Source organism: Aspergillus lucknowensis, assembly GCF_044049455.1.
Source record: "Aspergillus lucknowensis strain CBS 449.75 chromosome Unknown BJX67scaffold_2, whole genome shotgun sequence".
Lineage (NCBI taxonomy): Eukaryota > Fungi > Ascomycota > Eurotiomycetes > Eurotiales > Aspergillaceae > Aspergillus > Aspergillus lucknowensis.
Window position 1 is genome coordinate 1,141,775 of NW_027263546.1, and position 22,187 is coordinate 1,163,961.

At 51.9% G+C, this 22,187-nt stretch overlaps 8 protein-coding genes across 8 annotated transcripts; 3 read left to right on the plus strand and 5 right to left on the minus strand.

Annotated features, from left to right (window-relative positions):
* The first annotated feature begins 66 nt into the window (after positions 1 to 66).
* BJX67DRAFT_341764 (uncharacterized protein) lies at positions 67 to 2,547 on the plus strand. The gene has a single exon (XM_071027942.1). It carries the CDS (start codon positions 591 to 593, stop codon positions 2,331 to 2,333), a length of 1,743 nt encoding a protein of 580 aa, XP_070891176.1. The 5' UTR covers positions 67 to 590; the 3' UTR covers positions 2,334 to 2,547.
* A 936-nt stretch (positions 2,548 to 3,483) lies between these two features.
* BJX67DRAFT_102307 (uncharacterized protein) lies at positions 3,484 to 6,172 on the plus strand. The gene is made up of 3 exons (XM_071024208.1): positions 3,484 to 3,683; positions 3,755 to 5,764; positions 5,820 to 6,172. The coding sequence occupies exons 1-3, from the start codon at positions 3,671 to 3,673 to the stop codon at positions 5,945 to 5,947; spliced, it is 2,151 nt and encodes a 716-aa protein (XP_070891177.1). The 5' UTR covers positions 3,484 to 3,670; the 3' UTR covers positions 5,948 to 6,172.
* An 850-nt stretch (positions 6,173 to 7,022) lies between these two features.
* BJX67DRAFT_377028 (triacylglycerol lipase family protein) lies at positions 7,023 to 8,988 on the minus strand (the record flags this gene model as incomplete). The annotated part of the gene is made up of 4 exons (XM_071032009.1): positions 7,023 to 7,826; positions 7,886 to 8,705; positions 8,765 to 8,895; positions 8,956 to 8,988. The coding sequence occupies 4 exons, from the start codon at positions 8,986 to 8,988 to the stop codon at positions 7,023 to 7,025; spliced, it is 1,788 nt and encodes a 595-aa protein (XP_070891178.1).
* Positions 8,989 to 9,248: 260 nt separating this feature from the next.
* BJX67DRAFT_102242 (60S ribosomal protein uL6) lies at positions 9,249 to 10,652 on the minus strand. Its single transcript, XM_071024207.1, has 5 exons — positions 10,515 to 10,652; positions 10,242 to 10,289; positions 9,886 to 10,141; positions 9,564 to 9,741; positions 9,249 to 9,509 (listed from the first exon to the last, which is right to left on the minus strand). The coding sequence occupies exons 1-5, from the start codon at positions 10,558 to 10,560 to the stop codon at positions 9,459 to 9,461; spliced, it is 579 nt and encodes a 192-aa protein (XP_070891179.1). The 5' UTR covers positions 10,561 to 10,652; the 3' UTR covers positions 9,249 to 9,458.
* Positions 10,653 to 10,818: 166 nt separating this feature from the next.
* On the minus strand, positions 10,819 to 12,475 carry BJX67DRAFT_341773 (glutaredoxin). The gene is made up of 3 exons (XM_071027943.1): positions 12,032 to 12,475; positions 11,494 to 11,953; positions 10,819 to 11,432 (listed from the first exon to the last, which is right to left on the minus strand). Exons 1-3 carry the CDS (start codon positions 12,104 to 12,106, stop codon positions 11,116 to 11,118), a joined length of 852 nt encoding a protein of 283 aa, XP_070891180.1. The 5' UTR covers positions 12,107 to 12,475; the 3' UTR covers positions 10,819 to 11,115.
* A 503-nt stretch (positions 12,476 to 12,978) lies between these two features.
* On the minus strand, positions 12,979 to 16,093 carry BJX67DRAFT_102479 (uncharacterized protein). The gene is made up of 2 exons (XM_071024212.1): positions 13,998 to 16,093; positions 12,979 to 13,942 (listed from the first exon to the last, which is right to left on the minus strand). The coding sequence occupies exons 1-2, from the start codon at positions 15,811 to 15,813 to the stop codon at positions 13,032 to 13,034; spliced, it is 2,727 nt and encodes a 908-aa protein (XP_070891181.1). The 5' UTR covers positions 15,814 to 16,093; the 3' UTR covers positions 12,979 to 13,031.
* Positions 16,094 to 16,744: 651 nt separating this feature from the next.
* On the minus strand, positions 16,745 to 17,750 carry BJX67DRAFT_102390 (uncharacterized protein). Its single transcript, XM_071024210.1, has one exon. It carries the CDS (start codon positions 17,383 to 17,385, stop codon positions 16,837 to 16,839), a length of 549 nt encoding a protein of 182 aa, XP_070891182.1. The 5' UTR covers positions 17,386 to 17,750; the 3' UTR covers positions 16,745 to 16,836.
* Positions 17,647 to 22,008, plus strand: BJX67DRAFT_102450 (uncharacterized protein). The gene is made up of 4 exons (XM_071024211.1): positions 17,647 to 18,200; positions 18,325 to 19,942; positions 20,005 to 20,118; positions 20,177 to 22,008. The coding sequence occupies exons 1-4, from the start codon at positions 17,907 to 17,909 to the stop codon at positions 21,931 to 21,933; spliced, it is 3,783 nt and encodes a 1,260-aa protein (XP_070891183.1). The 5' UTR covers positions 17,647 to 17,906; the 3' UTR covers positions 21,934 to 22,008.
* Positions 22,009 to 22,187: the final 179 nt, after the last annotated feature.

A 22,187-nucleotide genomic window follows, 5' to 3' on the forward strand; every position in this document is an offset into this window, starting at 1 on the left:
ACAATAGGGGTGGAGTAAAGGAGGTTGAGAAAGAAGAGAAATGCAGCTTCTAGAAGGGTTCTTTTTGTTTCTGTTGTCTTTCTGCTCCTGTACAAGCTTATAAGGATAGATGATCTGTATAGGAGGTCTGTTCATGGGTCCAAGGACCTGCTGGCCTTGGGGCTTGAGCGATAGAGGTCTTGAGGTGTCTATAAAGACCCTAAACCAGTATATTTAACTGGAAACAGTGCAGAATTATGCTGAATGCTAACAGATTTCCCACCTGGGCAGATATTGATTGCATAGAGTAGGGCTGTGTGATGGGTGAGAACAAGAATAGGCGAGATGTATATGCGCACGTTTCGGACTCACACACACAACCTCCCTGAAAACAGAAAAATGGCCTTTCTCTTCTCCTCTCTGCTCCTCTTCTTATAAATGTCTTCATGCCCCTTCTCCTTTGCCTTTCCAACTTCGTTGGGCTGTGTTAGGCAACCTCCTACTCCTCCTTACTCGCCTCCTCCATACCATTTCTTCTCGATTATCTTCCCGGAAAAAGAAGCTTCCTAGATCTTTCTAAAGGGTTACTTCAGCCTCCAAATACTGCAGTCATGCTGTACAAGATCGATTGCACTGCAGCTCGGCAGGCTGCGGCTGCGAGGGCTGAGCCTGTCACTCCTGTCTTTAAGATGCGAAGATCCAAAGAGGAGTTTAGACTAGCTCGGAAGATACTGAAGGAACAAGCGCTCTCTTCAAGAGACGGAAATACAGGCCAGGTGTTGACGAGCGAGGACGCACTGCAGTATGCCCATGACATGGTCAACGGAGCCGGGCCCAACGTACCTGGCGGTAGCGAAAACGACGGGGATATTGAGGACGGTAAGACGGACGACGGGTATGAAGGAACATCGGCGATCACTTCTGACAGCTCGACAATCGAAGAAGGGGACTATGAAATGGTGGAGGAAGAGAACAAGCATAGGCGGCGCTCTGACCCTCCTGCGTACGTCGTTAGTCACCCGTGGCACATCGTCGACTACCATTTATACCTCTGCTCAGCAGAGAGAGGCCAGACGTTGGAGGCTCGACGTGAGGGCATGTATGTGTATGATGGCGTTGATTGTCGTCGTCTCACTTATGACGAGTTTGCTGAGGACCGAGCGTTAATGTCTCAATGCTTCCCCGGAGACCAGCCTCAGCTTCTCTTCGGTATCTTGCCCATAGCCAATCGACGGCATTTCGCGGATCGTAACCCTTCCTTTGACGGCCGACACTACGTGCTGGGCTTCGACTATGATTGCAAGACCCTGTACGCTCGTCGTTTCGAGTGGTTTCCTCACGACCTCAGCGATATCTGGTGTGTTTGGGATCATGGCAGCAATGTATACACGGTCACAGTTCCGGACCTCATGCACATTCTGGAAACCAGCCTCGGTAAGGGAGAGATACATGTGGGGATGGGAATACTCAGCTCTAGCCAGTATTGCCTGGCCCTGGATCACAGCGATGACCCGGGGCTTGAGATCATCATCGCTACCCTGTGGTGCCAGTGGCTGCTGGACTTCAGTGAGATCCTCTTCAAATCGAATACGGGGTGTCTTCCTAAATTCCAGAAAACCCTTGCCTCCTACGTCGAGCAGGGCCGTTTGATTCTCCAGAGAGCGTCATACAGGGCATGGTTCGCTGTGCGAGATGGCTACTCCAAGGCACAGTACAAGTGCAAGACAACCATCAACCAGTACACTAACGACCTTTACACATTTGAGAAATCCGCAGAAGACGGGAGCCTGAAGGGGCGGCCTTGGGTGGCACCTGGTCTCGAGACCTGCAACCGGATCCGCCATGATGAGCGAATGCAGAGAAGGAAAAAGGTAGAGCAACGATTGGAAGATCTCTTCGTCGCCCCAGAGCCTGGAGCCATCGAGAGCCATGACCTTGTCCTCCAGGCAATCTTGGCGAGAACCCAGCAGGGCCCTGCAGACCTCAGCGCAGTCTCATCAGCAGACATCCCCAGGACTCCTTCGCCCAAGATACTGGAAGAGACTCCCGAATCTCCTGAGCGGTGCTGGAGCCCTGGTTCTCCCGACATTGTCAGCCCTGCAGCTGAGCGGTACGACGAGTTCGGGGTCACTGCGTATCACCGGGTACCCCTTCCTATCATTCTGGAGGACGCCATCAAGCTTGTGCAGGCTCATCCGGAGCTGGACACCTTTGCGAACCGTGGCCGATTCGGGGATCTGGTGGCTGACCTGAGCGCCGCAATCCGACCTGATATTCAGCGCTGGATGGCTGAAGGACACCTGAAGCAGGAGAGGCCAATCCCTCGCCTTCTCCCGAGTCCAGTCCTAGACTAGTAATCCGGATGCTCTCATGCATCAAAATACGATGCACTTCGCAGATCTGCCGCGTGTTGCATATGCAATCGAGAGCTTTGATACTCGAATCGTTTGAATGCTCCGATTTTGTATGAATACATACCATTTTTCATTCGTTGCTCGGCACTGTGGAGCTTTTTTCGGGTTGTACGGAGTATTTTCGTTTTCTTTCCTTTTTTTTTTTTTTCTTTTTGTGACGATTCTTGGGGGTCGATTGATTTGTACCTCCCTGGACGCATTATTGCCTGTTTCGATAGTCACTGTTGTTGGGATGGCGCGGGCGAGCTTGGTCTCTTGTGAACTCTTTGACCGATTTCAAATTGGGCTCAGTAGGAGCCTTTTGACCGATCAATGTTTGAGTTGGATTCAATAATGGTTTGTTGGTACACTAAGGATGTGAAGAAGGAGCCATGGATCAGCTTTGGGGGCGGCGATCAGACTCTCTCACAGCGCGCATCACTTCTGGTACCGAGCTTCAGGGTTTGTGGGGGGAATTAATGTTATTTTCAATTCTCCAGAGCCCATCATCGGATTTGTTCGAAAAATTCCTGGCCCAGTTCTCCGTGACAAGACTTGGGACCTGCGCTGGCGTCTTCCCAGCCACCAGCCCTACCCCCGCCCAGGGGTGGCCAGTTCCTCGAGGCGAAAGCTGTTGCCTCCAGCGCATTGAAGGAAGTAAACATGCTGAAGAGAATATCATTTTCTCGAAGCAAGTGGGCTCAATGGAGAGAGTTACACTGTCGTTTTTTTTTTGGTTTTTTTTGGCTCCATGCGATGACGCTCAGCCCTACTGGGATTCACTGGTTTGCGCCGATGAAAATGATGGACAGCCTTGGTATGGGATCTGTTCACCCACAGCCCTCTCACAAGCTCGAGAATTCTGCTGCCTGGGCTCTTGTTCTCTGTTATTCACGCCATGCAGTTCATTGCCCAGATTATGAGTCGTGCTAGCGTCGCACTAATATAGCTTCTTCTGTTGGTCGGCCCGGATCCTGGCTCTGCTGCTGATCCAAACATTTCCTCCCTGGCGTGAGCTGCGCTTGTGGGAACCGCCCGCGCGAGAGCTGAATCCTGCCCTCTTCGTCTCCTCGCTCTTCTGTCCATCTCCTCTCCTTCTCTCCCCTTCCCGCTGATACCAACTCGTGCATTGGCCCTTTTTCGATACCCCTTTTGTTACTTTACTCCCCTCTCCAGGGCTCTTTTGGGCCGCTAGCGACGCCTCTCCCGTATACTGTTATCTTCGTCACTGCGCCCAGTGCCGCGACGATTCGCCTTCGCTCAATTGACCAACAGTCCCTTGATTACACGGAATAAACATGGCCTACTCGGGTACCCTTCCACCCCAATGCTTCTCAAATCCCATCCAGTGGAAGTGTCTAACATCAATGCTTCCGCGACAGGTGTTGCCCCCAATGCCGATGTGCCTGAGGCCAGCGCCCAGGTTGACGTCACCTGCGGCCCGCTCCTCAACTTCAAGAATATGGATGTCACCCCTTCTTCCTCCCTCTGGCATGGAAGCGTCTTGATTGTCACAAAGCCAGGCCAGTCGCAGCCTCGCCTTTACTTGCGCCAGGCTGGCCCTGTTACACCCAACCCGACCCTCACCACTGTTGCCGCAAACACTCAGGGCGTCGCAATCGACGCTGTGCGCCTCTACGAGGACCCCTCGAAGGCCTTCTGGCGCTTCTCGCTCACGTTGCCCCTGGAAGACTTTGAAGTGCGGTGGTCATACACGATTCCAGGTCTTCGCTATCCCGATGGCGGCGAGGTTCATTCTCCTTGGGACTTTGTCGTCCCGTCGCGCACTCAGTCCATGCGCCTCATGTTTCACTCATGCAATGGGTTCTCTGTGGGCACAGATATGGACACCTGGCTTGGCCCCAGCTTGTGGAGGGACGTCTTACGGGTTCACGCGCAGAAACCCTTCCATGTCATGATTGGCGGCGGTGACCAGATTTACAACGACGGCATCCGTGTGGATGGCCCATTGAAGGATTGGACCTCCATCGCGAACCCTCATAAGAGACGCGCTCATCCATTCGACAACAAACTGCGCGCGTCATGCGACGATTACTACTTCGCAAATTACGTGCGATGGTACTCCACCGAGCCCTTCAAGGACGCCAACGGACGGATTCCCCAGATCAACATCTGGGACGACCACGACATCATCGATGGTTTCGGCTCCTACACCGATCACTTCATGCAATGCCCTGTTTTCCGCGGCATCGGTGGCGTCGCCTTCAAATACTACTGCTTATTCCAGCATCACATTGCGCCCCCGAAGTCCACCTACACTACGGACGCTCCACAGACTATGCAAGCTGTCAATGGAACCGCGGGCGCTGATCCCCGCCAGTTGGAAAATACTTTTGTTCTAGAAGACCAAGCGGAGGACAATAGCTGGATTGTTGGCAAGCGTCCTGGACCCTATGTCGAGGAGAAGAGCAGGAATTTGTACATGCGCCTTGGGAAGCGTATTGCATTTATCGGTGTTGATGCCCGCACGGAGCGTACCCGCCACCAGGTCAATTATCCGGACACCTACGACTTGATCTTCTCTCGCCTCGAACGAGAGGTCTCTGCCGCCAACGGCGATATCAAACATCTCGTTGTGCTCCTGGGCGTTCCAATCGCGTACCCACGCCTCGCCTGGCTGGAGAACATTCTAAGCTCGCCTGTCATTGCTCCTATCCGCTTACTGAACAAGCGGTTCGGTTTTGCCGGTGGCTTATTCAACAAGTTCGACGGCCAGGTGGATTTGCTGGATGACCTTGACGACCACTACACGGCACGCCAGCATAAGCGAGAGCGCAGAATTTTCATCCAGCGCCTCCAAGACTTTGCTAAGAGCCACTCCGTTCGCGTGACTATTTTGGGAGGTGATGTGCACTTGGCTGCTATTGGGCGGTTCTACTCGAACCCCAAGCTGGGTATCCATAGTGAGAATGATCACCGATACATGGTCAACGTCGTCAGCAGCGCCATCACCAATAAGCCGCCTCCAAAGGCGGTCGCGAACCTCCTTGCGCGGAGAAACAAAATCCACCATCTAGACCATGAGACCGATGAGACCCTTATGGACTTCTTCGATGGGCAACCCGGGGGAGTAGAGAAAAGCGCTTCCTGGAACAAGGTGACCATGCCTTCCCGGAACTATGCCTGCATTACTGAGATTGAAACTCCTCCCACCAATGGGGATACGGCGGCGCAAAACGGTGAGAGACTGCCAATCCCAAAGCACGGCCACTCTCCGTTGCACACGGGCGAGTCAACGGCTGGATCCGCTCATTCGGCGGCGGATGGCGTCGCCGGAACGAGTGATTTGCACGGAGGATTGAACGTCGCCATCCGAGTGGAAATCGACCCGCAGAACCGAGAAGGTGCTGCGCATGGATATGGATTCAGTAGTAAGCTACTTCCCGCCTCGACTCGTTGTTTCAAACTAACCTCACCTCCCCCTAGTTCCTCCCTTGTCGTATGTACATTCAGCAGAGGATGCACGACCTCACTCTCGGTCTCGTTCACTGCATGCGGTGTCTCTCCGCAGTCACTCTCGCCCAAGGGAGGCACGCCCCCAGACGTCGGCCTAGTTAGATTCCTGTCCAAAAAAAATTATATATATTACACCTACGACTTTTTTGATATCCACTTGCTTCTGTCTCTTGTTGTCGTTTATATATCCCCGGCTCTTTTGACTATTCGAAATATATACTTACTATTGGAGTCTAATAGCCCTGGCTGTGGCTGAAATCAACGAATTTTGGTCATGGAATGTAGCTTCCTCTCGAATTCCAACCGTTCCTAGACCATACTGTCAAGTCCGTCCTGGGTCTCAATGTTGGGGATGGCCCGGAACATCTGCTTCGAATCCTTCCGCAGGCCTCGGCTGTAGGATTATTCATACTCTACCACATTTTTTTTTTGTTTTGTTACGGAAGGATCTAAAGCTCATTCTACAGAGCAATCCCCTAACAGAGTACAAGCTAGATAGGCAAATGATCATAGGAAGCATTTGATATGAAGTTCACCGTCGATTCCAGTTATGCCTCGCGTTCACGGAAAGCACACGCTTCAGGTGATGATATACATGCAGCGTCAGAAATGCAATAGTCCACTGTGCGTTGCGGCCGCACAAGGACTACTAGAATCGGCACGAGCATTAGTATCGATGGGCCGAAGCTTGATCTTTGAGGTCCTCTCACGTTTGCGTGCGTGTGGCGCAATCTCGGGATCGTCCAATGTCTCGCCCGTGCCGGTGCGAAGGTTGTGACCTCAAGAATTGCCTTTCGTGGGGACGAATCGAGTTCCGAAACCTCGACGTCTCGTTGGACCGGCGAAGGACTAATTGGAATACACTTATATAAGATCGGCAACAGCAACAGTGGGAGCCATTCTGCGAGTATTCTGGTCACCATGAAGATATCAGGCGGAGCTATCGAGCGCAACCCGTTTATTATACAACCCTGTTTATGAAGTAGGATTATATGATGAAAGACGAGGTACGGGTTTATCGCCACTGACTCATACCTGAGCGTAGAGGAAGGTTCATATGCCCTCCATTTCCAAATTCCCGATAACGCGGGGGCTCGACAAGCCGTGGGGTAAAGGCATGGAAGAGTAAATCATACAAGGCCGATCATTCCACCAAGCTAATGTTGAGTTCCATTACGAATAAAGCTGGTCCGGACTTGTTAGGGCAACAGTTGGATCCTTCTCTCGCGGTGTATCAATGCCATATCCCACCCGTTTCCTAAGAACGCCCTCATTCGGTTGCGGTCGCACCGATCCCTGCAAGGATAATTCTGACCTCCCCCCTGTCGCCATGGCCGGACCGGGCTCCAGCGCCTCAGCGGGCTTTCGCCGTCTAACGACTTGATACCCCTTGTCGAGTTCAATTTCCACGGCGCACCGTACCTTTAACGCTGATATAGCAGGCCATACGCCCCGTTCACCTTTTAGAATCCAATGTGCTAAGCTACCTTGGTCCGGGCTCTCAAAAAGTTTGGGAAAGTCGCGGAGCCGTAAGTCAGGAACAAGGGTTAGATGCGATCCGGGAATTGACTCCTCGATTAGAAGTCTCGCTAATGATGATGGGAGAAGGCCGATATAATTGAGTTGACGAAGGCGGTGTCCGATCTCCAGTGCTACAAGGCGTGTCAATGAACGGGTCATATTCCACCGGCCCGTTGTGGGGCGGCGGTCGAGGAAGTTGAGCTCTGAGCGGAGGAACGGGACGATGTATGGCCTGGCTTGGGAAATTATGAAGTGGTTCACGTTGAAGAGTTCTGCAATCCGGGAGAGTGGGGATTCGCCCTCTTCGTAGTGGATGTGGCGCCAGGGTTGGAAGACAACGTCCTGCGCGTGTGGCCAGGGAACGATGGAACCTGTTTCGTCCTTGCAATAGATTGTTACTGCGGGGTATAGAGAATTGTTGGAGGCGTTGGAGGCAACCGCGGCGGACCAGATTAGCTGTGATATCATTAGTATGTGGTAAAATCAAAGGACCGGGAGAAGGGGGGAGGCCGTACTACGTTTGGCGCAGTCAGGTAGTTGAGGAGGTTCGGTGTCCCGCTCCGACCTGATGTTGCGACTGTGATATTCAAGATGCGCTTAGACCGTGCGTACGCCTCCTCGAATGTTAGGTCGCCCAGGTTGGCGCGCACGCACTCCTCTAGGACTTCAGCATCAAGGAAGTAGCCTTTCGTCAAATACCGCTTCGTCCGTCGAAGCAAAGTCATCAGGCCGCCATCGGCGAATCTCAGAGAAGGCAGCCATCTGGTCCAGTCAGAGGCTTGCGCTTTGCTCCGCTGGCGGTCGAAGGCGGAGAGATCAATATTGTCCCCATTCAGAAAGCTTAGCAGTTCATCTTCGCTGTGGACGCCGACCAAAGCTGCGATAAGGGCACCCGTCGCTGTGCCCGTGATAATTCGCGGCAGAAGACCTTGCAAATGAAGCGCCTTGACGACACCAAGATGGCAGAGACCGAAAGTCGATCCTCCCTGTAGGAGTAATGTGGTTCTTCCGAATGCCTGGCGAGTGTCATGGAGCAACTCCACCTTTGCCTGGGACGTAAACCCGCTGTCGTGCATGGGGGTGGTCTGAAGCGCGGTCACATGCTGAATAGAAAGGGCGACCTGGGTAATGTAGTCGTCGATCAGCAGCTTTGTGCCTGCATGAGCATGCAGGAAGAGTCTGGGAGAAGTTATATTGCCTAGATTGCGGACGAGTCCCGACCGGAGGAGGTTCACCAGCATGAGGATGTCATCGTCCTCTCGCGCGGCCATGAGAGCCGTTAGCCTGCCCATGATCAGGCGATAGTCATAGTGGTTGCTTGTGGGGTTCTGGCGCCTTTAGAAGGTTAGTCATCGTGAATTCAAAGCATCGGAGGAAATTGAAGAGCTATTCACCATAGGTCCAGGCTTAAAATCTCGTCCAGCTCGAATGCTGCCTCTTCCCAGTCCTCATAGTTTGTTGCTATTGCCAGGCTATGGCGCAGTCGCGTTCGAGGGGATTTGGATCTCCACCATGATAAAAGCTTCTGCGCGGCAGAGGATGCTTAGTTAGCCCAATGGATGGCGTTGAGCCATGTGCGAGGTACCTCTTTCCAGAAGAGCGTCACATCCAGCACCATGCTCGTGATGGCTAGGGTCAAGGCGTAAATAGTCGTCAAGGACCTTTTCATTTTGATTACACCCGCGAGAAGTCTGTTGGGAGCGGAGGAAGAAAGTGGAGGTGGAAAAGTGGCTGTAAAGTTGCATCACATCACGAGGCGGGCAGAGAGGTGAGAGTTTACACTTCATCCATGGGACCTCTTTCCAGCCACATTTCGAACGCTATTTCGAATCCCTACACCTGCACAGATTCGTCAAGATTCTGAAAAGCAGGAAGTCAGGATTGGACATGCTTTTGCTCTATACACCACCACGTTCCCGGCTAAGATGGCGTCATATCCGTGGACACAGAAGTAAAAAAATGGGCACATATGAATTTCATGGTCTTGAATTTTTGGATATTTCTTTTCGCTTTGCTTCCTGATGCAAGTACGCGAAAATCAAAAGAAATCTCCAGACACCCTAACTACCCACCGAGCGGACATTACATTTATTCCTCAACGATGTTACCCTTCTCAGACACGTACAAGCCATCAAGGAACTAATCGTGCAGGTTAGTACTGAAATTCGCAGAAGAGAAGTTGTAAAATCCCACCTTTCGGATATCCTTGTTTCGGACTCTGCAGATCTGCTGGATGTCGGCGGCGCTCTGGGAGACACCCTCTAAGGAGTTACCGGAGAGTTGGAGCTCGTCTTTGACGTTGGGGGACGTGATGATCTCGACACCGGGCTGGCAGGTGACACGGCGAACGTACTTCTCACCAAGGAAGTTACTGAAACCGCGAATTAGTAAAGCCATCCAGTTGATTGTTAAGAACAGGATCAATCTGCGCATTTTCCAAAGTGGGTAGCATTTCCCGTGCTGCCGTTTCAAAAAGCGCACATGATCCCACTATATCCGTAGGCGGATTGCATACCGGATCTCGACATCGTACTGGCCAGTCTCGGCATTCTTCTCAATGTTGACGTTGATGGGAAAGTGAGCATAGACGTAGCGCATCTTATACTTGAAGCCCTTGGTGACACCAATGATCAGGTTGTTAATGATGGTACGGACGGTGCGGAGGGTGGCGGTGCCCTTGCGGGAGCCGTGGTGAATCTCAATGGAGATGACGTCCTTCTTGGGGCGGCCGAAGGTGACGGCGATGTGGGAGAGGTCCTTGGTGAGCTTGCCTGGGGGTTGAAAACTATGTCAATACCGTCCGATCCCATGCTAAATATCCACTTCAAAGGTCGAATTATTCAATTGAACGCGAGTTTGGGTAATGCATACCTCGGGGTCCCTCAACGGTTACGATTCTCGAGCGAATGTGAATTTTCACTATACGACAATTTGAATCAGTTCCGGTTCAACAAAATGATCACAGCGACGGCATGCTCCCGTCCTGCAATATAATCCAATTATTCGCAATTTTCAAACGGCGGCATCCTTCACAATCGACGTGACACTCAGTTGTCAGGGCCAGTGTGGCCACTTCCAATGCAGCAAATATTGTAACTCTCTCCACCCGAAGCCGCGATAAAGAAACCAGGGTCGCAAGCTCACCATTGTCGGGAATCGGCAGCGTTTCCTCGGAGTGAATGTACCGCATCTTGACTGCTGCGTGGGCTGAGAATGTCCGAGGAGGGAGTTGGCGATGTCGTCGAGCAGTCGGTCGTCGAGAGGATCGAAATTCAGCTGAAGCCGCGCACACAATCTTTGGTGGAGCGAAAATCACGAATCACGGGGTTGTGCGTCGCTTAGGGCCTAAAGGGGATTAGCGTCTCTGGTTGGTCCTAGGGTTCCAACTCTGTTGTATAAGAGTGCCAGTACCCGGAGCCAGCATAATTTAGATTAATTTTCTTGGAAAATTAATTGTTTCTTTCTTGTTGCTGGATTCTCATGTGTGAACTTCGGACTCTGTTCCGCTGTCTTGTTGGCTGAGCCTTCCAACTCCAGAAGCTCCTTTACAACCCTCTGAGCAGTCCGGGATCACGCTTTTGTGGTCGAAGTCCAGTCAAATGGCGGTTCCAAGCCTCGAGAATTCGGTGATTATACATTATAACGTGGAAGACCGTGAATCATGCCCAATATATACAGGAAAATAGGAATAAAAATCCGACACCCACGCCAATACTAGTCATTATACAAGGCTCAAGTCGGCGACTTACTCGGCGTCTTCGGTCTCCCTCCGTTTGATGTCTTGAAGCCACTTGCCGCCCAAGCCCTTCAGTCGCGACGCTAGCTCATCGTGTTCGTCCAGGGCCACAATATCATCTCCTCCACCGATACTCCTTCCATTCACCAGAATATTGGGGACAGTTCGCCGGCCCGTATTCTCCCCAAGAAGTGCCTGTAATTGCTGCCCTAGTGGGTGCTGATCAAGTTCTACCACGAACGGTGCCGGTGTAATCGAGTATATATCTAATAAGACGGCCTTGGCCTTCTTGCTGTAGGGACAGTAGGATTTCGAAAAGATAATAACTGCAGGGGATCAGATATCAGTCGGTATTCTTAACATCGCTCCGAATAGGATGAAACTTACCCGGTGACCTCTTCAATATCCCATTTAGCTCGGCCTTCACCTCTTTCTCTTCCTCCTCCTCCTCCTGTTTCTTTCTCTTTTTCTCTTCCTCGCTCTCCTCCTCGTTCACAGATTCAGCCCCCGTTCCCACACGGTCCCTATTTTTGGGCACAGTCATCGTTGTTCGCCCCGCAATAGGAATCTCCTCGGTATCTCCCTCGTCAGCGATTGTAGCGCGCTGTTGCTCGGGATCTGGCTGCGATGGTGGTGGTGGCTGCGCCTTCGGAATCGCAGGCTCCTCTTTATCATCACTTCCAACAAAGATATACTCCTCTCCTGGTCTCGATCCAGACCCCTCTTTATTGGTATCCGATATATAATCTCCCGCCTTCGTGTTCCCGGCGCTCATGTCCTTCTCTGCCTCTATCGCCGCCACGGTGGACTGATAGAACTTCTGATTTCGAGGGCTTCGGGTTTCGCCCTGCATAATTCGCTCTGTCAGTTCCGTTGATATACTAGACGCAGAAGTAACAAGGAAGGGAAAAGGGCCGATAATTACCGAGTAGTGGAGATATAATACGAATACTACCACCGCGGTGACTGCGACGAGGCGGGTGCGCCGCTGGGAGAACATTGCGAGGGTTGGCTTGTCGCCGGGGCAGTTCGCAAGTCCTTAGAGACGATTTCTTTTTTTCACGAACCTGATTTTTCTGATTTTCTTTTGAAATAAGGAGAGGGGTTGCGTGCATTGGCCAAGAGCTCTTCGAAAGCTGGATCAGATGATTTGACGACGGATAGGAGGATCATTAGCAGAGCTCCAACAGAGAACGAGACCGGACATTTGGAGGACGGAAGAGCAAAGACCGTCTATGTAGTGCAGTGTAGACGAGTATGGACCAAAAGACAAGGGGAATCTGAGTCCAGGCTCGCGAGAGATGCTCGCGGTTGTCTGTTTCTTCGGGTTCGCTGGCGCGTGGGGAAGGGGAACAACCCCCCGAGCCGGCGGCCCGTGCAGGGTGAAATTAATACGAAGCGAACCACAATTTTATTAACTGTTGGGTATCCAACGAGAGCGTTACAAGTATGAATACTCTTCTCAGGGTCCTTCATGGTTAAGGACGATCCAACAGCTTTCCGCACAGTTTTGGGCCCTGTGTCTGCGCCGATGTCCAGGAACCGTTTGAGTTCAACTTTTCTCTATTATGAATGAGATTGTCAAGCAGCTATGCTATTATTGGCCATGCAGTTATGATCAATGGCAACGTGACCAGATATAAGGAATTAGTTAATGAAACAGGGGTATATGGGTTCTAGAGATGCATATATAAGAGTGTTCAATTCCGTGTCCAAAGAAGAAGGAGAGGACCGGAGAGCAACAACCGCAGAACCCGCTGCAGTGGAGCTCGGTAAACCAAGCAACTCCGATATCCAGCCCCAGGTTGGGGTATGCTAGCGAGGTCAATATCGTCATCCATTCAACCTTGTCCGTCGTTGTGGGTTCCGTCTTTTCTTTCCGTGGTTGGTTTCGGCCACAGACGCGGTGCCCCCGGACCCTCAGACTAAACCGCAATCATTGCTCCGGAGCGTGTTCCAAGGGTTGCTCGACGTCTGCCTTGAACCACGGTCATCCAATCCTCCCATTCCTTAGCGATCTCCATCAAGACATTGCCCATCACGTTAGCAGAAGCCATTAGGCCATGACCTTCGCCTTCCAAGACTCGGACCTCGCAGCGCCGCATAGTTTGGCCCAGCCACCGCACATTGTCAACAGGAACGCGAGTGTCTCGACTCCCGTGGTGAATCACCACATTTCGAGTAATATCAACGTATCGAAACCCGATCGGTTGCCGGCGCTCTAAGCAAACCAGCAGGTCAACAGCAGGATTAGCATGCGTCGTGGCGAGTTCCCAAATTTTATGGGTCAGCCGATTATCATAATCGAGTTGTCGTTCGCGCTCTTGCGGATCAACCACAGTCTGACCAATTACGAACTGTGTTTTTCCAGTGCTCAGCACATTTTTATCACGCGTGATCTTGGCATTATCCAGGGATCTGAGATCAGCATTTTCCGGCTGCTGGTCATTTGCGCGGGCATCAAGAGAAATCGGCCTAGAGCCGTCTTTCATAGTACCCCGACGCTTACTCCGCCGAGGCGACTTTGGGAGACTCGACGTGAGGCTCGCGCTCGTTGCACTCATGAAGCTCGAGTTGGCGATCTTGAGAAAGGAAGTTGGCAAGGCCCGAAGGATCCTATGCGAGTAAGGCACGGCGTTACTTGGTACAGGGGTCTTGTACGAGCCAATATTGGACAACTGAGAAGGAGGAATCCATGGCGCCAAGAGGTGAATACGACCGCGGATATGTTGAGGTATCCTCAGAGCTGTAGCCAACGCATAAATAGCCCCCGCAGAGTGTGCAAGAATAGAGAACTTGGTGACTTTGAGATGGTTACAGACGATTGCAACGTCATCTGCGAAACATTAGCCACGTGAGATCATCAGCAGAAGAGGGCAAAGTCTCCTCACCAGGCCAGCTGAGAGGGGTCCCAGCATCATTCACATAAGGGCCGCTTTCCCCAACTCCCGGCCGATCCAACGTCACGAGTCGGAGCGCAAGGGACCGCGCCAACTCGTCATAGAATGCCATTAGATACCTTGTTAATCCCATGCCAAGGCAACAGAGGACTACATGGCCTTTAGGGTCCCCAACTTCGGAAAATGCTATTACCCGGCCACTCGTAGGATGAAGTACTCGCTGAGTTAGTTTTGGTGAGCATACGTACTCGAAGACGGCGAGGTCAATTGAGTCAGCGCTCGAAGGACGGTCTTCACCCACCACCGAAGAGCGGCTGAGAGAAATTGGGTTGGATGGAGACCGTTTGTGAAGCCGAGGAGCAGGTTGAGATTCCACAGATCGCCTGTAACGCAGCTTCTCCAAGGGGTCGGGGCGTTCGAAGGATTGTCTCGTCGCAAATGACTGCGATGACATGATAGGAGGCCTCGACGCGACTTGAGGGCTATTGCGGGGAAACGATCGGCTTCTCCCAGTCAATATCGCTGGAGACGGAGCACTCTCGTCAATTGTCAATTCATGTCGCACAATGCTGCCACCAGTATCGCCCGAGTCTCGTGACTGCTGCACGTTTGGATGGTTCTTAGTCGGCTGTTGTGGCGTGTTGTCAGTTTCCAATTCGCTCTTGATCCTTTGTTGCTGGTCCTTCAACTCTTGTATCCGTTTTGTTACTTGCTCTGGCTCGTTGCCAACTCCCGAGATTCCGCTATCAGTTTTCACCTCTCTGCTGGCGGTGGACGAATATCGGCTGTGTCGGCCAGATCTACGATGTTTTGGGCTGGAAGAGTAGCCATGTCTCAATGAGGACTCCCGGGCAGGGATAATTCTTCCACTTCCAATTCCGCCAGGCGTACTTGGCGCACTTTCGTGATTGCTCTGGAGCGAGGGGCGCTCCTTTCCAGTGGGAGTGTTGACGGCGTGTTCCCTGGAAGAGTCCATGGCAAACTGAGCGGGCCTTCCCTCCTCCACCACGTCAGCCATTGAATGTAGGGAGCGCAGGCTCGCCCGACTGCGAGGAACGTTATACCTCAAGCCGTCTGTATAGCTACTGGTCTTCCGCAGCCGTTCGACCTGGTTGTCCCGTTCCCGTTCACTCGCAAGTTCTCGTGACGGTTTTCTTAACAGGCTCTTCAGACTCTTTCGAGAACTTGTTGAATGAATACTTGCTGCCCTTGAAGCGAGTTGGGGCCCAGGTTCTGCCGTGATGGTGCCAAAGACAGAGTCCTCGTTCGCAGCCTTGTAGGAGGTGAGCGAGCACCTCGAGGTTGGTCTTCCTGGAGAGGCAGGCGGTTCAGAGTTGAGTTTGAATCTGGGAGATTTCGGTGACTTTGGAGATGGCGGCGCTCGTGCCATACGAATAACCGGCGAGGCTGCCGCATCATCTGGGTGCAGGAATGGGCTATGGGGCGGCTCCTCCGGATTATGCGTACCGTACGTCACGCAAAACCCATGCTCATTTGGCGCACATTGGTCAGAAACGGAAAGGTTCTCGGGTGCGAGATAGACTGGCGAAGAGGGGTCGGTCTCTGAATCGATACGCGGAACGTTCAAATCGAAATGCGATTGAAGTGGGATGGAGATAGCCGAAAGAGAAGATATTAGCGAGGTAATGACCTCGGGGGACGCCGGGTCAACCGATGCAGAAGAGTTCGGATTGGCGGAATGTGAGCGCGAGCGGTCGGTTTTGCGACGTCGTGCCAGTAAGGAAGAGGTCTGGATAGGGGGTTGTTCCGCAGTGGTTGCGGAGGGTTGCTGCTCGGGAGGATCCATGGCGACTATTGACGGAGACTATTATGGATAAGCTCTTTTGGAATGCTGTCTCCTCTCCACTTCCTCCGGGCCAGTGGGCAATCACCGACAACAATATATGCGGGAGAGCGTAGCGCGAACTTGCATGATCCAGTGAGAAGACTGAGAATCGAGGGGGACGGCCAACCGGCTTAACGGCGTGAATCAATAATGGATTATTGACGCACAACGTGCTTGCGAGTCAGACTGAGCGGAGAAGGTGAACCAAAGAATGCAGGGAGACGCGCAGGGTGGAAAGTCCCTTGCACAAGGGACTTTGCAAACCCCCTTGCGGAGAGTCGATGCTGGAACCGGGAGACACGGGCAAGGGAACAACAGCGCAGATCGGGAAAGGAAACCTCAATACAGAGAGAAATTGGAAAGAGACAAGAATGATAGTTAGAGAGAGGGAGAGAGCAAGACTCAGGAAAAGAAATGAGAGTTTAGCAGCGCTTCGAACTATCAGTTGTCGAGAATCTGGGCAAGGAAGGGCAAATTATTGTCTGAAAAAGGAGACCGTCGAGAAATCGAGTAAAGATAAGCATGGAGACTAAGCTCAGTGAGGGGCCCAGCAGGTTTCGAGGGCTCTGTCTGGTCAATTGGGTACATGAATGCAATGGTGGAGGAGAGATCAAAGTTAGAAAAGAGAAAACGAGCAGCAGAGAAAAGATGATGGGCGTTCTCTCCCATCTGCGATGCACACCCCTCGAAAGAGATTCACATGAAGGAGAGGAAAAGATCCTTTTGTGAGGGTTGAATTGAAGCCGAAGGACTCAAAGATTCTCAAATCAGGGGTGGCTCTGTGCCTTCGACGACCCATCGACCCACTGATCCATTCCCAACAACGAGAACACTTTCCTCCTCCACCTCCACACGGTTCGCAGATCCAAATTTGAGGACGTGCTCCTGTCTCAGGACTCGGACTCGATTCCAGCGTTTCCAATTGACGGGCACGAGGAATTCTGACTTTGCGCGAATAATGTCATCATCTGGGCGGCGGACAAGTCAGATTGGTCGGCTCATATCCCTGTGATCAAAACTGAAGGATTTTGAGGCGGCTTTTCCGCTCCACCGGCCGTCTTCGGATGCTGATTTGTTCCAAGTGCAAGCTGAACGCCATATGAAATACAGAGAAGCAAGAAAGGACAGGTCATCCACGAATCCATGGCACAATGATGCTCTCAGTGTCTGCGGAGGCCAGAAGCCAGAGCACGTCCGAGATGGGACAGAACCTTGAAGCCTAGAGAAAGCGCAACCGTCCTTACCTCTATTATTGGTTTTCGCCCCTCGTGCGTGGAGCAAAGCTTTTCTCTCTGCACGATCTCTATCATGGAAGCACCGGACATGTACGACACTACTGTTCTTGACAGTCCGGAGGAGGAGTGGCAATACGCGAAAGGCTTTACTGGGAATCCAAATTGAAGAAAAGGAGAGTCTCTCCAGTGTCTCCACGTTAACTATGTAGTGCAATTGTGGCAAGACATGGTCTGACAAGAACATATAAAACAGCGATAATCCTGTTGTCGGCATGGCGGAGACAAGTCTCAAGGCCATGATCAACAAAACCCTCCCAAAGGAGCAAACACATACAGAGGCCTTCCATTCGACAATTCGACTGTCTCTTGTACTTGAAGGTTCCAAATGGTTGAAGATGGGTATCTCGCTGGTGACCACTGAGTTGACCGAGGTTCAACCGTCTTCCTCGACTTTGTCCTGGGATAATAAAGATTCACCCACCCCGCTTGAGGTTTGTGGTAATCGAAGATGATATGTGGAGGGAATATGGATCTGGCCCTGGGCCTCGGCCTGTAGTTATTTGCCCTTGAAGTCCTTTGTAAACTACCACTGCTGTCTCCTTTGGTGTGTTCTGTGGGCTTGGCAAAACACTTAGTCCAAGTCGGCTCACCACAGCCCCACGCTTCTCTCACGACAATGCAGATGGCACTTTACTCGACTCTCACCACTTGAGGTCCTCGAATCCTGTTATCTTCAAGGGCTATCCCTAGTGGTTGTGCTAGGTACTGTGATCCTGATATGCGGTGACCAGCAGCTATTCGAAGCAGCTCTGGTCCGCGATGGACGCCTACCCCCAACACTATGTCGCCCATAACCTTCCATTCATTTTACTTTCCGGTCTCGAAACCGAGGACACACAAACAGACGCAAAGACGGAGGAGATCGGGTTTCCTCTTCTAAACAACCGCGGGGTCAAGATCGAGTCAGATTTTCCGCCTTTGGACGGACCTATCGCCGAAGAATTGCGGACTTTGTTCCTCGACGAGGATGCGTCGCGAGACCCGTGGGGAACCCAGGATGATAATTATGCGGAGAAAACGAGGATTGAATACAAGATCAAATCTGCCGGACGGGTACGTAAATAGATTTATGTTCACCTTCATGACAGCACGCGTTTTCTTGCCCAACCTCTTTATCAATTGGTTCAGTGCTTATTAGAAAAAGAAACTAATCACCAGTCTATTGACACGATCTTAGATTTACAGACTCCCACCACGCAAAGCTGACCCCCCTCCTGCCTCCCCGCCGACGAGTCCGACAGATAATCAGGACTATGACATTCATCATGGATCTCCAGTCATTCTCCATTCGCCTATATCCCCGCTGACGCCGGGTTCGCCGACGTTTCCGGACGGTATAATAACACCTTTATGGATCGCAAAACATCAGGATCTAGTTCCAGCTGCGGTGGTAAACTTCTTCCCATTTTGTCTCGACCCGAACATGAGTTCCTTGCGCGATAATCAGCTGAAGATCGAGATCAATGGACTAAAGAAAGAATGGTCTTCGTCCGGCTACAAAACTCGCTTCATAGTCGTGCTTTTGTCTGAGCAGACTCATGGTGCGGGCTTGGGAGACGTAGACGACCGAGTACTAGGTATCCGCAGAGCAACCAATTTAGAGCAGAAATCGATATTTCTGCTTCCCCCTGACGTGACTTCCGAAGAGCTAAGAGAGTTCACAAAGTCATTCCTTTCCCTTCTGCATCCGTCTCTGATGGAATACTATCGCGATCTATCTAAGCACGCCCGGAGGAAACGGAATAGGGGGAGTATACCACCTCCAACAGCGCCACCAACGAGCGGAACGTCTCAGACGTTGTCACTCCAAGGATGGAATACTCGATACGAATTTAAAATGGGAATCTTCGCGGAATTTCGGCGGGAGGTGGATGCGGCATTAAAAAACTACGAGAGTGCGTACGAAACCCTATTCGGGCAAGAAGTTTTCGAAAACATTGCTGGGTGGGATCCTAGATTCAATGATGCCCGTCTCTTAGCTGATGCGCTTGCCATACGGATAATCCGCTACTTACTGCATCTTGGACATACAACTGCCGCGGTGAGATCCTGGGTAAACCATCGCAGCCGTTCCCGAGACATGGTCAACAGACGAGGAAAAGGCACGAGAAATTACGGCTGGGAAGCTTGGGAAGCTAGGTGGTCGACAGCGATGGCTCAACTCATCCGCCATGCGAAGACCCTCCACTTGACATCTGTACCGGTTTCCCAGGATCAGTACAAAGAACCTAACTCTATCTTCGTTCCACGTGAGAAGACGCCTCCTCCGGGTGATGCAGTAGCCCCATGGGAGCAGCTTCATCACGAAGGATACTGGCTGTACCGTGCAGCCAAACACACGATGTACCGTCGAGCTTTGGCAGAGCAGATTCCATCAGAAGATCGAACACCACCAGGCCAGTCTCCTGCATCTCAAATAGCTAGCAAAGCTTACCTTTACGACACCTATCTAGCCCCAGAAACCCACATAGAGGCACCCCAGCCAGGGACCGGCGGGTTCGACCATTCCTCGCTCATTCTAGAGACACTTAAAGCGGCACTGGCCGAGTTCTCAAAGAGACGCCAGGTACGGATGACAGAAAGCCTAGGTTTGGAAATTGCAGAAGAATATATACGTCTAGGTTCTTGGCAAGAAGCGTATGAGATTCTCCATCCGCTTTGGGCGCCTCTTACTTGGCGGCGGTCAGGATGGTGGCAGCTCATGGAGAAGTTTGCCTGGGCCTTGAGAGAGTGTGCAGCACAGATCCAAGATTACGAAACGGTTTTACGGGTCGATTGGGAATTACTAAGCGGCGGTAAGGCCTTGTGATGTTTGGTTATAACTCTTCCTGGAAATCTGACGCTTCACACTTATCAGCATTCCAGGCACGGTCTGGTTGGCATTACAACATTCATCAGAGCCTCACCTCCCTCCCATCGGCGAAACCGAAGCCATCAGTTGTGGTTAAAGCGGAGGATGTTGTACCAGCTGGTGAATTAACCCTAAGAAGGCCATCGGTCGATGACTAATTCTTTGTCTTTCCACCTAGTCACCGCAACATTCGCATTTCAGAGGCCCGAGGGAAATGTTGGCGAGCCTTTGCATGGCCAACTCGTGCTATCGTCTTGCACTCAGGAGTCATCTGCCCCCATTAAATTTGCGGAACTCAAGCTCGCCTTTGAGGGCTGCCTGCGTCCAATCTGGCTGCAGTCGGATCGGAATGCAGACGCCGACACCACCACTCTATGCATGATCTCGACACCTTCGTTGCGTGACCCCAGCGTTCTTACCGACTCCTCGGTTTTTCAGTCACCCACAAATGGGTTGACTGCACTCGCAGGAGTCGCAGACCTGACTATAGGGCCCTCCCAGACCAAGGTATATAACCTGGTGTGTATCCCTAGGGAACCCGGGGATGCTCGGGTGGTTTCGTTGGCTCTTCTAGTTGAGGAGGAGTCGTTCGATCTTACATATGCTATTACTGAAGCGGCCCAGCTTCAAACTTTTTGGTGGCAGCAGACTCCAAACGGCCCGACCCAGAGGAGAGTAGGCAAAGGTCGCGATATTAACCGTTGCAAGATCCTACCGAAACCACCAAAGATACGAATTGCGGTCCCCAATATCAACGATACGTACTATACAAACGAGCGCGTCGTCCTCGATCTCGTTTTCCATAATGAAGAAGATGAGGCGGCGGAAGTTGTTGCTGAAACAAGGTTGTTCGGCCGCCCTGGTTCCACTGCAAAGATTTCGTGGCTAGACGGGGGGGATTCATCAAACGCACTTCCAGAATCTCGGTCTAATACTCCTGTGGAAGAGGCGTCCCATTTTGTCAAACGGAAAATCGGAGTAATGGAAAGCTCGTCCCAACGTGACCTGGCGATTGTTCTTACCAATACCGACGAGAGTTTCGATTATGAACTTGAGGTATCTGCCGTTTATAACCTCGTTTCGGACGTCCAAACACCCATTGTTGCCACCACGAGGCTAACCGTATCCATTATGCGGCCGTTCGAAGCGAATTACGAGTTTCTCTCCCGTCTTCACCCAAATCCGTGGCCGGACTTTTTTACGGTTGACGATGATTTGATTGGACACGAACAGAGTTCGACACCTGCGGGATTAGAGCAAAGGTGGTGTCTTGACACGAAGGTCGTTTCGTTTGCTCGCGAGCCTCTAGTCATCAAACAGATGTCTCTCGTGCTACTAAGCTCTAACGGTGGAGCTGTTTCTCAGATTGGACCAGAGGTCCTTGTCAGCCCGGAAGCCTCGGATATTCGCCCCGAAGAACTTCGACAGTCTAACTTCAGCTTAGATATCCAGAAAATTGCCCTGGGCGACCGGCGCCCCACGTCGCTGAACCTCGCATTGGAGATACAATGGCGGAGAAGTAAGCGCGACGAAAGCAACCTCACAACGACAACACTGGCGATTCCACGGTTTGTCATACCCGCTGGCGAGCCTCGTGTTCTGGCTTCAACTATACCTTCCCCTAAGCTGCCTGGGCTTATACACATGGAGTATACACTGGAGAACCCGTCCCTACACTTTCTCACTTTCAATTTGACCATGGAGGGCAGCGAGCATTTTGCTTTCAGCGGCCCGAAAACAGTGGTGGTTCAGTTAGCTCCCTTGAGCCGGCACACGGTTCGCTACAACCTCCTGGCCTACAAACGCGGCCTCTGGATCCAGCCCCAGCTTCTCGTGGTGGATGCATATTTCAATAAGACCCTACGAGTGCTCCCGACAGAGGATATGCGATCCGACAAGAAAGGTATTTGGATATGGGTTGATGCCGACGAGTAAGCGAGATGCGTAGGCTTGCTGGCTTTTCGATACCTTCGACGTGTAATATACCCCAAATACAAGTACTAGATGGCACAGACATAATGATGAAATGTGGATGAAGTAGTGGAATGCCAATGAGGATAATGCTGTTGAGGTCTCGTTGAGGGCTATGCTGGGCATGCCTCCCCGAGTGCCCAGAGCACATCACGTGGACCGACCACCCGCCGGGCGGCCGCGTTCTTATCATGGTTCCAAAAGAGGACTAGCGTTAG

Bases quoted from the DNA above. Each gene is read 5' to 3' on its own strand.
- BJX67DRAFT_341764 (XM_071027942.1), top strand. From the start codon at position 591: ATGCTGTACAAGATCGATTGCACTGCAGCTCGGCAGGCTGCGGCTGCG.
- BJX67DRAFT_102307 (XM_071024208.1), top strand. The intron at 5,765-5,819 runs GTAAGCTACTTC...ACCTCCCCCTAG, and splicing joins GCATGGATATGGATTCAGTA to TTCCTCCCTTGTCGTATGTA.
- BJX67DRAFT_102479 (XM_071024212.1), bottom strand. From the start codon at position 15,813: ATGGATCCTCCCGAGCAGCAACCCTCCGCAACCACTGCGGAACAACCC. The intron at 13,943-13,997 runs GTGAGGAGACTT...AATGTTTCGCAG, and splicing joins GACCCCTCTCAGCTGGCCTG to ATGACGTTGCAATCGTCTGT.
- BJX67DRAFT_102390 (XM_071024210.1), bottom strand. From the start codon at position 17,385: ATGGCCTTGAGACTTGTCTCCGCCATGCCGACAACAGGATTATCGCTG.
- BJX67DRAFT_102242 (XM_071024207.1), bottom strand. From the start codon at position 10,560: ATGCGGTACATTCACTCCGAGGAAACGCTGCCGATTCCCGACAATG. The intron at 10,142-10,241 runs GTATGCATTACC...TTCAACCCCCAG, and splicing joins AACCGTTGAGGGACCCCGAG to GCAAGCTCACCAAGGACCTC. The intron at 9,742-9,885 runs GTATGCAATCCG...TCGCGGTTTCAG, and splicing joins CAGTACGATGTCGAGATCCG to TAACTTCCTTGGTGAGAAGT.
- BJX67DRAFT_102450 (XM_071024211.1), top strand. From the start codon at position 17,907: ATGGACGCCTACCCCCAACACTATGTCGCCCATAACCTTCCATTCATT. The intron at 18,201-18,324 runs GTACGTAAATAG...ACACGATCTTAG, and splicing joins AGATCAAATCTGCCGGACGG to ATTTACAGACTCCCACCACG. The intron at 20,119-20,176 runs GTGAATTAACCC...CTTTCCACCTAG, and splicing joins GGAGGATGTTGTACCAGCTG to TCACCGCAACATTCGCATTT.
- BJX67DRAFT_341773 (XM_071027943.1), bottom strand. From the start codon at position 12,106: ATGTTCTCCCAGCGGCGCACCCGCCTCGTCGCAGTCACCGCGGTGGTA. The intron at 11,954-12,031 runs GTAATTATCGGC...CGAATTATGCAG, and splicing joins TATTATATCTCCACTACTCG to GGCGAAACCCGAAGCCCTCG. The intron at 11,433-11,493 runs GTAAGTTTCATC...GATCCCCTGCAG, and splicing joins GATATTGAAGAGGTCACCGG to TTATTATCTTTTCGAAATCC.